The sequence below is a fragment of the Dryobates pubescens genome, chromosome 10 (assembly GCF_014839835.1).
Source record: "Dryobates pubescens isolate bDryPub1 chromosome 10, bDryPub1.pri, whole genome shotgun sequence".
NCBI classification, from domain to species: domain Eukaryota; kingdom Metazoa; phylum Chordata; class Aves; order Piciformes; family Picidae; genus Dryobates; species Dryobates pubescens.
This window is the reverse complement of record NC_071621.1, coordinates 17,746,150-17,759,172: the sequence shown is the minus strand read 5'-3', so window position 1 is coordinate 17,759,172 and position 13,023 is coordinate 17,746,150. Positions and strand designations below refer to the sequence as shown.

The 13,023-nt window shown below is 67.1% G+C and overlaps 2 protein-coding genes across 3 annotated transcripts; one reads left to right on the top strand and one right to left on the bottom strand.

The window, feature by feature from the left end:
• Positions 1-1,060: 1,060 nt before the first annotated feature.
• On the bottom strand, positions 1,061-2,513 carry TIMM10B (translocase of inner mitochondrial membrane 10B). Its single transcript, XM_054164575.1, has 3 exons — positions 2,407-2,513; positions 1,672-1,767; positions 1,061-1,592 (listed from the first exon to the last, which is right to left on the bottom strand). Exons 1-3 carry the CDS (start codon positions 2,443-2,445, stop codon positions 1,392-1,394), a joined length of 336 nt encoding a protein of 111 aa, XP_054020550.1. The 5' UTR covers positions 2,446-2,513; the 3' UTR covers positions 1,061-1,391.
• A 76-nt stretch (positions 2,514-2,589) lies between these two features.
• On the top strand, positions 2,590-10,151 carry ARFIP2 (ADP ribosylation factor interacting protein 2). Of its 2 annotated transcripts, XM_054164800.1 has the most exons (8): positions 2,590-2,700; positions 3,645-3,751; positions 4,108-4,216; positions 5,480-5,595; positions 5,677-5,898; positions 6,800-6,957; positions 7,858-8,032; positions 9,210-10,136. In XM_054164800.1, exons 2-8 carry the CDS (start codon positions 3,653-3,655, stop codon positions 9,363-9,365), a joined length of 1,035 nt encoding a protein of 344 aa, XP_054020775.1. In that variant the 5' UTR covers positions 2,590-2,700; positions 3,645-3,652; the 3' UTR covers positions 9,366-10,136. The 2 variants fall into 2 exon arrangements, with proteins under 2 accessions (XP_054020775.1, XP_054020776.1); XM_054164801.1 differs by lacking the exons at positions 2,590-2,700; positions 3,645-3,751; positions 5,480-5,595 and having other exon boundaries at positions 4,145-4,204; positions 9,210-10,151.
• Positions 10,152-13,023: the final 2,872 nt, after the last annotated feature.

The following is a 13,023-nucleotide window of genomic DNA, read 5'->3' as shown; positions in this document are numbered from 1 at the left end:
TCCTCCTGCTCCATTCCCTGCCCATCTCCTTTTATACCTCATCATAGACTCTATTTGTGGAGAGAGGTCTTCTCCTGGTTACTTTCTCCTCCATCCCCTGCCCATCTCATGTTGTACTTCCTCAATAGACTCTCTCTGGGGAGAGGTCCTCTCCTGCTCCACCCCCTGCCCATGTCCTGCTCCATCTCCTTTTGTGCCTCATCAGTACTCTATTGGCATAGAGAGGTCTCCTGCTCCATTTTATGATTCTCCCCTCTCTTCTCCATCTCCCCTCTCTTCTCCATCTCCCCTCTCTTCTCCATCTCCCCTCTCTTCTCCATCTCCCCTCTCTTCTCCATCTCCCCTCTCTTCTCCATCTCCCCTCTCTTCTCCATCTCCCCTCTCTTCTCCATCTCCCCTCTCTTCTCCATCTCCCCTCTCTTCTCTTTCCTCCATGTCATGGAGTCATTTGGGTCAGATGGGACCCCAAAGACCATCCACTGCCAACCCCCTGCCCACACCTCCTACTAGACCAGGTTGCTAAAGGCCTCTTCTTCCTCTCCTTCTGCTTCTCCTTCTCCACCATCTCCTCCTCCTGAGGCTCCTGGCCCTACCCCAAGGCCTTCCTGGCACTGGGCCGTGCTGGGTCGGTGCTGGCTGGGAAGGAACAGGAGGGTGGAGACCTTCCCCAAGCCTAACCTCACCCTAGCTGCTGTCCTGCACCTCTGGTAGGTTCCTCAGCCTGGAGGCTGCAGCACCTTCAGCCTGGGCACAGTTCAGCCTGGGCATGGGCATCAGCCATGAAGGGGTTTGGGGAGGGAAGAGACCTCCCAAGGTCATCTGGTCCAACCCTGCAGGGACATCCCCAAGCAGGGCAGGGAGCTCAGAGCCCCCAGCAACCTGCCCTGGCATGGTGCCAGCCATGGAGCATCTCCCACCTCCCTGGACACCCTGGGCCAGCGCTGCCCTGGCAGAGTGTAACTCCTTGATCCCTGGGGAGGTTGGAGAAGCCTCAGAGGTGATGGGAGTCCAACCCAACCCAGCAGAGCTCCCTCAGCCACTTCTCACAGGCTCCCAGCAGCAGAAGGTCACCCCCAGGACCTTTATTATCTCCAGAAGTTGTCTCCAGCCCAGGCCTGGAGCAGGAAGCGCTGGGGCAGAGCCTGGGTGGCATCTCCAGTGCCAGTGGAGATGCTGCTGCCCATTCTTGGTGCCCCCCACCCTGGCACAGCCATGGCCAGGGGGCTCCTGGTGCCACCACCGTCAGACACGGACCCTCAGGATCCTTCTGGCTGTGTCTTGGTGCAGGACCCCAGCTCCACACCGGGACAGACACCGTGTGCCAGGCCTGCACCGCGGCACCGGGTACTGGTATCTCCCGCTGGCGTCGTGGGCACGGGGGGCAGCCAGGGCTACGTCCCAGCACTGGCACCCCCCTGTGAGGGCTCCCCAGGGCCCGGTGCTGCTGGGGGCTCAGGAGAGGCGCCGGAGGGTGGCTCCTGGAGCTGCTGTGCTCGGCGCTGCAGGATGCTTGGCATGGTGGCCACGTAGGCTCGCACCAGGCGGTGGTTGGCGTGCACCAGCTTCCCGGCACAGCCGTCCAGGCACCGCTCCTGTGGGCAGAGCACGTCAGGGGGGCACCGGGGGTCGCAGTGGGGGTACAGGGTGGCTTGGGGTGGAGCTAGGCCTCACCTCCTGTCCGGTGAGCAGCCGGTAGTTGAGGTTGGAGACGCAGTGGCGGAAGCAGAGCTCAGTCATCCGATTGTAGACCAGCAGGAAGTCCCTCAGCTGTGGCAGTGGCTGCTCAGTACCAGGCACCCCTGGTACCCCTCAGATGCCCCAGGGACCTCCTGCCAGCCCAGGACATCCCTGGCACCCCTCCAAGACCCACCCAGGCCTCCTGCCAACCCGGGGTCCCCACAGCCCTCACTGTTCCCTGGGCCTGACACCCTCTGGATCCCCAGCGCCCCCTGGATCAACTGACCCCCTCCAGCAGCCAGGGGCCCTCGGGTGCCCCCCAACACCCCCGGCCCCCCAGGATGTGGGACACTTCACCCCCACACATATCCCTGCAGGCAGCCCCCAGAACCCTCAGCAGCTCTGGCACCTTGGCCCCTCAGAACCCGCGGACAGACGGTACCAACCCTAGGACCGCATCTGCAGAGCCCCCAGCACCTCCCCCCAACCTCGGACCCCCTCTGGACACCCCCAACCACTCCAACATCCACCCAATCCAGGGCTTCCCAGTACCCCTCAACCAATCCTGGAACCACTTAGGACCGCCGGGACAGCCCGAGACTCGGCATCTCGGTACCCTCCCCGTACCCAAGATCTCCTGAAGCTGTCGAGAACCGGGACCCTACGGCATCCCCGAGACCCCCCCAGCCCCCGGGCCAGCCCTGGAGCCCCCGGCCCGGCCGCACTCACACTGCGCAGCTGCTGCTGGTGCTCGGCCGCGGGGTCCATCCCGCGGTGCCCCGGCGCGGTCACGCCGCCCTCGCCGGGGCCGCACGGCGGCGCTAGCGGCGACGCTAACGTCACTTCCGGCGCGTGGGGCACACCATCCCACCCCTCCCCCTCCCCCCACCCGGCGCGTCCTGGCGACGACAGTTCCGGGCCCGTCTCGCGCCGTGACGCGGCTTCCGGCGGGGCCCGGGCCGAGGCGGATCCGGGGCTCCCGAGCTGCGGGCGGCGGGGCCCGGCCGGGGCCGGGCGGCGCAGGTGGGCGGGGAGCGGCACGGGGCTGCCGCGAGAGCGGGAAAGGCCGGAACCGAGGCCTGCCTGGGGCCCGGGGCGGGAGGCGGCCGGGGGCAGACGAGGCAAGAGGGGCCGGTGAACGCGGCCTGCGGGCCCTGGGCCGTGCCGCTGCCTGGGGCCCTGCCGGTGCCGGCTGCTGCAGGCAGGGCCCCTCTGGCACAGCCGGATCCCGGGGCGACCGCGGGCGGGGTGCGGGGGTGACCGCGGACCGGGGCCGCGGACGACTGGTGTTGCTTTCCCCCAGGCCTGGCGCGTTCCCCTCTCCCGGGGGTCCCCGGTGAGGCGGGGCCGGGCGCCGCGCGCCCTCCCCGGGAGGAGTTGAGCCGGACCCCCGTGGTCCCTGTGTGCTGGGGGCTCCCGGTCGGACCGGGAGGGGCTCGTCGCCCTGGGCTGAGCACGGGCTAGCGGTGGGATCAGCCCCACGAACGCCGCGGGCCTGGCCGCGGGCCGGGCGGCTCCGCTGCGGGCAGGCGCCGGAGGGTGCCAGCTAGGGCTGGGTGCTGCGTCCCCGCTCTCGCTGCGCTTCTCCCGGTGGCTGGTGCTCTCCGGGCCCCGGGGCTGTGACCTCGCCTGGCCGGATGGTTAACGGAGCCCGCGGCCCGGATCGGGTGCCAGGCACCGCCCGCGCTGGAATGTGCCCGGACCGGTCTGGGCGCAGCAGCTCCCGGCTGAGGACGTGGCCTCGGGCTGCGGGCCAGGGCCGGGCCCGCTGCCTGCACTGGGACGGGGGGTGGGGCCCGGGTGCCGGTGTGCCGGGGCCCGGGTGATGGGGTCCCGGTGCTGGTGTGCCGGTGCCCGGGTGACAGTGTGCTGGTGCCCTGCTGCCCGGGTACCGGTGTCAGGGTGCTAGTGCCTGGGTGCTGGCGTCCCAGTGACGGTGCCCTGGTGACGGTGCCGCTGCCCCACAGCCCCGAGGATGTCGGAAGGGCTCCTGGGCAAAGCGGCCACCATGGAGATCCCAATCAGCAGCAATGGCGACGCCGGCAGCCTGCCCGAGGACGACAGCTTGGAGCAGGTGGGTGCCCGGCAGGGACCTCCCTGAGCCCCCGGCTGTGCCCAGCTGTACCCGGCTGTGCCAAGCTGTGCCAGGCTATACGAGGCTGTAGCTGGCTGTGCCAAGCTGTGCCAGGCTATACTCGCCTGTGCCTGGCCATGCTGAGCTGTGCCAGCTTGTACTAAGTCACACTAGACCGTGTTTAGCCGTTCCAAGCCACGTCGGGCTGTGACAAGCTGTACCAGTCCGTACCAAGTTGTGCCAACTTCTACTCGGTTGTACTAGGCTGCGTTTAGCTGTTCCAGGCCATGCCAAGCTGTGCCAGGTTGTGCTGCCAGGTGGTGCCAGGCTCAGGTGCCCGCTCTGCTCCCTGGCAGGACCTGCAGCAGGTGATGGTGTCGGGGCCCAACCTGAATGAGACCAGCATCGTGTCAGGCGGCTACGGGGGCACCGCTGAGGGCATCATCCCCACCAGCGCTATCAAAGGTGGGCACAGCCTGGCACTGGGGCTGGCACCAGTGGGACTGGTGCTGTGTTGAGGTGGAGCTGGGTGGGTGCAGGGATGGTGGTTCTGGAAGGTGCAGAGCCAGGTCCTGGCCTGTGATAGTGCCAGGTGGGGAGGTCCTGTGTGGGCACCTGGGCAGAGGCAGGACTGGAGCTGGGCTGGTGCCCGTGGTGTCCCCTCTGTGGGTGTGGCGCCTGGGTCTGCCCAGGCACTGCCCTTTGTGCAAGGGCTGCTGCCCAGCATGGTGCCTTCTGCCTGGGCAAAGTGGCTCCAGCTTCACCTCCTGCAGCCTTCTCCAGCCCTGCTCTAACCTCCTCTGGGCTGGGTGCCCCTGGCGACCCCTGGGTGCCCCTGCCCTTTGCTGGGTGCTGGCTCCTGGCTGCTTCCCTGGCAGTGAGTGGAGGCTCCACGATGCTGCCCTGCACCGGGGCTGGCACTTTGGCCCTGGCACACTGGGGCTGGCCTCACTCCCCTGTCCCCATCACACTGGGTCTGTCCCTGTCCTCATGTCCCTGTCCCCACGTTGTTGTCCCTCTGGGTCTGTCCCCTTGTCCCACTCATCTCTGGTGTGTCCCTGTCCCCATTGCTGTGGGTCTGTCCCCGTCCCCATGCCCCTGGCCCTGGCCCCCTGTGCCTGGGGGGCTGCAGGGGGGTCCGGGAGTGTCTGTCAGCAGCCATCTCACGTCTGTCCCTGTCACTCATCTCCTCCTGTTGCTGTCCTTGCTGCCACCACCCCCTGCCCATGTCCCTGTGCCCATCCCCATGCCTATCCTTGTCCCCATGCCTGTCCCCATGCCCATCCTTGTGCCTGTCCCCCTCCCCATCCTTGTGCATGTGCCCATCCCTGTGCCCATCCCTGTCCCCGTGCCCGTCCCTGCCCGGTTTGCAGGCGGTCTCCTGCGTGCCCCCCTTCACGGACCAGCTGTGCCCCCCAGCGCAGCGGCAGCTGGCAGGATGGCGCGGCCCCCCCCAGCAGGTACCACCCAGCCAGGGGCACCTGGGGCTGCCCGGGCACGGGGGTGGGCAGGGGGGTGTGGGGAGCCTGCCACTGCTGCTGAGCTCAGCTTGGCAGTGCCACCGTGCAAACCTGGCAGTGCCACTGAGCTCAGCCTGTGCCAGGTACTGCCACTATGTGAACCTGGCACTGTCACAGTGCTGAGCCGGGCAGTGCCCCCGCCCTGTGCCCGGCATGGCCGCACGGCTCAGCTGGCAGTGCCCTGTGCCCACCCCGTCCCCACCCGCAGGCTCTGCGCTGCACCAGCCCCACGCCAGCGCCACGCCTGGCGGGGAGGAGCTGGTGCGCGGCATCGCTGTGGAGAAGTTCGACATCGTCAAGAAGTGGGGCATCAACACCTACAAGGTCAGCGGGCACCTGCCCCCCCCGTGCCCTCTGCCCTGCCCGGCGGTGCCCGCGCACGGCTGATGCCCGCTGTGCCCACAGTGCACCAAGCAGCTGCTGTCGGAGCGCTTCGGGCGAGGCTCTCGCACGGTGGACCTGGAGCTGGAGGCTCAGATCGAGCTGCTGCGGGAGACCAAGCGGCGCTACGAGGGCATCCTGCAGCTGGCACGGGGCCTCACTGCCCACCTCTACAGCCTGGTGCAGACACAGCACGCCCTGGGCGACGCCTTCGCCGACCTCAGCCAGAAGTCGCCTGAGCTGCAGGTGGGCATCACCTGCTGGGGTGGGCATCAGGTGCTGGGGTGGGCACCAGCTGCTGGGACTCCTTGTGCCCAGGGAGAGATGTGGGCACCAGACTGAACCTGGCTACCAAAACCTGTCCCTGCACCAGCCCCTGCCCTGGACACCACCCTAAGCGACAGACGCATACAGGGCACCTATACCTCTTACTGGCATCAGAACACAGCCCTGGCACCCAGCCCCACCCAGGCACCAGCCATGACCCTGGGTACTGCTCCAGTGCCCTCTGGGGGAAGGATTTTGAGCCGCTTGGGCTTGGGTCAGCGCCCAGGTGGGCAAAAGGGTGGCAGCAGCCTGGGCAGCAGCAGCAATGGTGTGGGCAGCAGGAGCAGGGCAGGGATTGTGCCCCTGGGCTGGGCACTGGGGAGCCCACAGCTGCAAGCCTGGGGGCAGGGCTGGGACCTCCCTGCCAGGAGGACCTTGAGGGCTGGGGCAGGGCCAGAGCAGGGCAAGGAAGCTGGGGAGGGGTCTGGGGAAGGAGGAGAAGGCTGTGGAGAAGTTGTGAGGAGCAGCTGAGGGAGCTGGGGGGGTTGAGGCTGCAGCAGAGGAGGCTGAGGGGAGACCTTGTGGCTCTCTGCAGCTCCCTGAGAGCAGCTTGCAGCCAGCTGGGGCTCAAGGGCTGCTCCTGAGGGCTGGGCCAAGAGGAGATGGCCTCAGGTTGTGGCAGGGGAGGTTGAGCTTGGCCCTGAGGAGCAATTGGTGCCCCCTGAGGGGTGCCCAGGCCTGTGGCAGGCTGCCCAGGGTGCAGTGGGGGAGTCCCCATGGCTGGAGGGCTCTCTGAGCCCTGTAGCTGTGGTGCTGAGGGCCATGGGGTGGTGCTGGGGAGATCTCCACGCCAGCTGTGGCCCTGTCCCTGTGCCCGCAGGAGGAGTTTGGGTACAACGCAGAGACGCAGAAGCTGCTGTGCAAGAACGGAGAGACCCTGCTGGGCGCTGTCAACTTCTTCGTCTCCAGCATCAACACTTTGGTCAACAAGACCATGGAGGACACCCTGATGACTGTCAAGCAGTATGAGACTGCCAGGTGCGGCGGGCACCGGGCATGGGGGGCAGGGCTGCATGCCCCCAGGCCGCTGGTGGTTGTGCTGCCCTCCTGCTGTGCTGCCCTTAGAGCTGTGCCCTCATGGCTGTAGTCAATCTCATGGCTGTGGTGCCCTTGTGCCTGTACTGCCCTCATGCCTGTGGCAGCCTTGTGGCTGTGGTGCCCTTACGGCTGTGGTGCTCTCCTGCCTGTGCTGCCCTCATGGCTGTGGCACCCTTGTGGCTGTGGTGCTCTCCTGCCTGTGCCCTCATGCCTGTGGCACCCTTGTGGCTGTGGTGCTCTCCTGCCTGTGCTGCCCTCATGGCTGTGGCACCCTTGTGGCTGTGGTGCTCTCCTGCCTGTGCTGCCCTCATGGCTGTGGCACCCTTGTGGCTGTGGTGCTCTCCTGCCTGTGCTGCCCTCATGGCTGTGGCACCCTTGTGGCTGTGGTGCTCTCCTGCCTGTGCTGCCCTCATGGCTGTGGCACCCTTGTGTCTGTGGTGCTCTCCTGCCTGTGCTGCCCTCATGGCTGTGGCACCCTTGTGGCTGTGGTGCTCTCCTGCCTGTGCTGCCCTCATGGCTGTGGCACCCTTGTGGCTGTGGTGCTCTCCTGCCTGTGCTGCCCTCATGGCTGTGGCACCCTTGTGGCTGTGGTGCTCTTCTGCCTGTGCCCTCATGGCTGTGGCACCCTTGTGTCTGTGGTGCTCTCCTGCCTGTGCCCTCATGGCTGTGGCACCCTTGTGGCTGTGGTGCTCTCCTGCCTGTGCTGCCCTCATGGCTGTGGCACCCTCGTGGCTGTGGCGGTTTTCTGGCTGTGCCATTGTGGCTCTGCTGCTCTCCCAACTTTCATCTCTGTCTCCTCCCCTCCCTCACCTCCTCCTCCCCCCCCGCCCGTGGTGCCAGGCTGGAGTATGACGCGTACCGCACGGACCTGGAGGAGCTGAGCCTGGCACCGCGGGATGCCAGCAGCCTGTGCCGGCTGGACAGTGCCCAGAGCCACTTCCAGAGCCACAAGGACAAGTACGAGAGGCTGCGGGCAGACGTGGCCATCAAGCTCAAGTTCCTGGAGGAGAACAAGGTGGGCACAGCGCTGGCACCTGGGCACGGGGCCGGGATGTGGACACAGCGCTGGCACCTGGGCATGGGGCCGGGACGTGGACACAGCGCTGGCACCTGGGCATGGGGCCGGGACGTGGACACAGCGCTGGCACCTGGGCACGGGGCCGGGATGTGGACACAGAGCTGGCACCTGGGCATGGGGCCGGGATGTGGACACAGTGCTGGCACCTGGGCATGGGGCCAGGATGTGGACACAGCGCTGGCACCTGGGCATGGGGCCGGGATGTGGACACAGCGCTGGCACCTGGGCATGGGGCCGGGATGTGGACACAGCGCTGGCACCTGGGCACGGGGCCGGGATGTGGACACGGAGCTGGCACCTGGGCACGGGGCCGGGATGTGGACACGGAGCTGGCACCTGGGCACGGGGCTGGGGGTGTGGGCATGGGAGAGAGGGGCTTGGAATGGGGCTGGGTTGGGACTGTGGTGGGTACAGTGTGGGGCTGGGATGGAGCTGAGGGTTATGCCAGCTGCTCCTTGTGCCACTGAGGTCTCTCTGGGTGGGTGGCATCCAAGAGACCCCCAAGGAGTGGCAGGGGAGCAGCTGCCAGTGTCCCACTCCGCCAGTGCCCCCCTGTGCCTGTGCCACCCTCTGCCTGTTGGCTGCTTCTGGCCTTCTCCAGCTCCTCCTGGCTCTGCTCCTCCTCCTCCTTCCCTCTCACCTTCTCTTCATCCCCTTCTGGCTCAGCTTTTCCTCCTACTCCTCTTCCACCTCTCTTTCCTCCACCTCCCCATCCTCACCCTCTGCCCTACCCCTGTGCCAGGCTGTGCTGGGGTCTGTGGGCAGTGCCATGATGCCCTTTGGTGCCTGCAGGCAGTGCTGCACTGCTTATCAGTGCCCATGGGTGGTGCCCATCGGTTCCCATGGGCAGTGCCATGATGCCCATCAGCTCCCACGGGTGGTGCCGTGATGCCCGTGGGTGCCCATGTGCGGTGCCAGGATGGTGTCGGTGCCCATGTGTGGTGCCACGATGCCCGTCAGTGCCCATGTGTGGTGCCAGGATGGTGTCAGTGCCCGTGTGCGGTGCCCATGTGCGGTGCCACGGTGCCCATCGGTGCCCGTCGGTGCCCGTGTGCAGTGCCAGGATGGTGTCGGTGCCCGCGTGCGGTGCCACGGTGCCCGTTGGTGCCCGCAGGTGAAGGTGATGCACAAGCAGCTGCTGCTCTTCCACAATGCCATCTCTGCCTACTTCGCTGGCAACCAGCAGCAGCTGGAGCAGAGCCTCAAGCAGTTCAACATCAAACTGCGGCCCCCGGGCGCCGAGAAGCCCTCCTGGCTCGAGGAGCAGTGACCCCCCCGGGGACCCTCTCCTGACTGGAGGAGCAGTAAGCCCCCCTGGGGACCCTCTCCTGGCTGGAAGAGCAGTAACCCCCCCTGGGACCCCCCCTCCTGGGGACCCCCTCCTGACTGGAGGAGCAGTGACCCCTCTGGGACCACCCCCCCCGGGGACCCTCTCCTGGCTGGAGGAGCAGTGACCCCCCTGGGGACCCCCTCCTGGCTGGAGGAGCAGAGATGCCCTCAGGACCCACCCTGGGGACCCCCTTCTGGCTGGAGGAGCAGTGACCCTCTCCCCCTCCCCTTCCCCCTGCTGCTGTGGGCTGGGGGAGTCCTGAGCCTGATCCCCTGGGACCCTCCTGGTGGTGCCCCCCCTGCTGCTGTGAGGATCCTGCCCCCCAGGACCCCTGCCCTCCCCGCCCCGGTTCCAGCCCTGTCCCCCACTCAGAGGGTGGCTCTGGGAGCGGCTCTGGGTACCCAAACTGACCCTGGGGGGGCACAGGGTCCCCAGGGGTGGGCTGTGGGTCCCCACCTTGTCCTGGGGGGGGGGGGGGTCCATGGGTCCCCAACATGTCCTGGGAGGGTGTCTCTGTGTCCCCAGCCTGTTCCCAGCCCCTCCAGCGCCCCCCAGTGCCAGGGTCCCCTCCCAGCTGCCCCCCAGCAGCTGCTCTTGCACTCTACGCCCCCTACACTACACACCACCCCCCGACCTGGATGGCTCTTTTGAGGGGGTGACAGGGTCCCCATCCCCCCAGAGCTGTTTTGGGGCTGGGGGTGGTTCTGTGCCCCTCTGCCCCCTCCCCTGACCCGGGGGAAGCTGGGGGGGTGGGGGGGAGGGGGTTCCAACCAGGGACCAAACGCTGGTGGCTGTGTCATGGGGGGGCGCTGTGAGCCGGGGGGGCTCAGCCCCAGCCCCCCCACCCCCCCAGCACTTGGGCACTTTTGAGGCAAAACCTCAGGGTTTTGTTGAATTTTCCCCATCCCGTGACCCCCTCCCCCCAGCCCCTCCCCCAGAATAAAACTGGTACCAATCGGAGCCCCTGGAGCTGCTGCTGGGGGGCAGGGGGCATCTTCGGGGGCACCTGGCTCTGACCCCACCCTGGGCAAGGGCAGCTTCTGGGGCTTGGCACAGCCTGGCCTTGGGCACCTCCGGCCCTGGGATGGGCTCCTGGAAGGCCTCAGCCCCACCGGGGGGGGTTAGGGGCACCTCTGGAGCCCACCCAGTCCCACCCCGGCTCCAGAAGGGGCACCCGGAGCAGAGTGCCCAGGGGCACAGTGTCCACATGGGTCTGGAGCTGCTGGGGTCATGGAGGCTGAGGGCGATGCCAACTGACAAGCAGGGCCAGGCTGGTCCAGGGAGCTCCAGGCCTGCCAGTTGGAGCTGGGTGCCAGCCCATGGAGCGGGGCATCCCAAGGGCAGTGCTATGGCACACAGCAGGGTGCCAAGGAGCAGGCCCAGGTGACAGGGGCTGGGCAGGGGCAGGTCTTGCCTGCCCTGCCCTGCCCTCCACCCCGATGCCCGCCTGGTGGTATGGGCAGGGCTGTGGGCAGTGCCTGCCTGGGCTTTGGTCAAGCCTTTGGCACTGCCATAGCAACTTTAGAAGCTCCAGGCACAGGGCTTGGCAGTGCCCTCTGTGCTGGGTAAGGAGCTGGCTCCTGGGAATGGAGCTGAGCCTGGCACCAGCGGTGTGCCCAGCACATGGCTCTGGAGGCTTGTGAATGTGCCCAGCACTGACCTGGGTGAGGGCATCCAGGCAGCCTCAGGGAGCCTGCAGATGGCACCGGGCCAGGGATGTGACCTGCTGGGGCACTGTGACCTGCTGGGGGCGCTGTGACCGGCTGGGGATGTAACCTGCCGGGATGTGACCCCCAGTGCCAGGTCCTGGGGCACAACCCTCGGTGCCGGTGCCAGGGGCACCACAGCCCCATGGTGAGCTCAGGGCTGGGGATGTGTGGTTTGAAAGCTGCAGCCTGGAGAGGGCCCTGGGGGTGTTGGTTGGCAGCCACTGCCCAGGAGCCAGCAGTGGCCAGGTGCCCAAGAAGGCCAATGGCATCCTTGTGGGCAGTAGGGACAGGAGGGGCACACCCCTGGGCACCTCCTTGCTGGAAGGACGTTGAGGAGCTGCAGGTGTCCGGAGCAGGGCAGGGAGGCTGAGAAGGGCCTGGAGCAAGAGGAGGCTGAGGGAAGCCTTCATCGCTCTCTGCAGCTTCCTGCAGGCAGGTTGGAGAGAGGAGGGGGCAGCCTCTGCTCCTTGGTGCCAGGGAGCAAGCTGCTCTGGGGCAGGCTCAGGCTGGGTGCCAGGAAATATTCCTACACTGGAAGAGTTCCCAGCCCTTGGCATGGTCTGCCCAGGGCACTGCTGCAGCCCCTGGGATCCTGCAGCCCTGCCCCCTGCTCTGGCACTGCCAGCACTTCGGAAGGGCCCTGGCAGCCTGGGGACATCCCTGCCTGGCACGGGCACGGAACAGAGCCTCCTGGAGGCCTGGCTGTGGCACACGGAAGATGGAGAGGTGGCAACCACCATGGCATGGGCAGAGCCTGCTGCTGCTCTCGGGGCACAAGGGAGAAGCCCCTGAGGGCATCTGCCTGGGCACCTGTGAAACCTTTGGCACTGTCCCCATGGCACCCTGGTCATCAAACCAGAAGCATGGCCCTGGGGCTTGGCACTCGGTGCTGGTACCCAGAGCTGCTGAAGGCCTTCACCCCTGCCCATGCTGCTGCAGGCTGCCAGGGCACTGCAGGACTTGCCCTGCCCAGCGAGGTCTGGGGCAGGGCAGTAGAGCCAGCTGGGCACCCCTGCAGCCAGCTGGGCAACCAGAGAGCTCCCTCCAGCAGACTTTATTTTGTACAGAGTTGGTCAGCGTGTGCCAGCCCCACAGCTGCCCCACAGCCAGCCCCACCCCACCCTGCTATGGGGCAGGGGGCGCCAGGACCATCCATTCCCCATCCTGGCTGCCCCCCCAGCTCCCCCAGCCCACACATTCTGCTTGGGACCCCCAGCACTGGGGCAGGAGATGGGGGGAGGGGAATGAGCACAGCCCCACGGCTGCCCCACAGCCAGACCCATCCCTGTCCCCCCCAGATAAAGTGCACGCAGAGGCTGGGGGGGTGGCACTTGGGGGGTGGCACCTGGGGGGCAGCGATGGCCACGGGGCAGCACCTGGGGGACAATGGTGGCCATGGGGCAGCAGCAGCTGTGGGGCAGCACCGGCTGTGGGGCCATGGGGCAGCATTTGGGGGGTGGTTGACAGCAGGATGGTGACAAACACCACAGCAGCTGTGGGGCTGCTTTGGCTGTGGGGCAGCACCCTGGGGGGCAACAGCAGCCATGGGGCAGGGGGTCCATGGGGCACCTTCTGGGGGCCTGGTGGCCTCTGTCCCTGGCAGCCTGCCCCTTGTGTCCCCATGGTGGTGACAGCTGCTGGCAGCTGCAGGTCTTGGAGCTGTGGCTGGGTCACTGTCCCCAGGGCTGTCCCCATGGTGCTGGCTGCGGCGGGTAGGAGTTCCTGAAGTTGTGGTTGCCACCTTGTCCCCAGGGCTGTCCCCAGGGCTGTCCCCAGTGTCCCCGTGGTGGTGGCAGCGCCTGAAGCAGTGGTTGGATTCTTGTCCCCAAGGCTGTGCCAGGTGTCCCCATGTCACTGTGGCTGTCCCCAGCTCTACTGCAGGCAGTGGC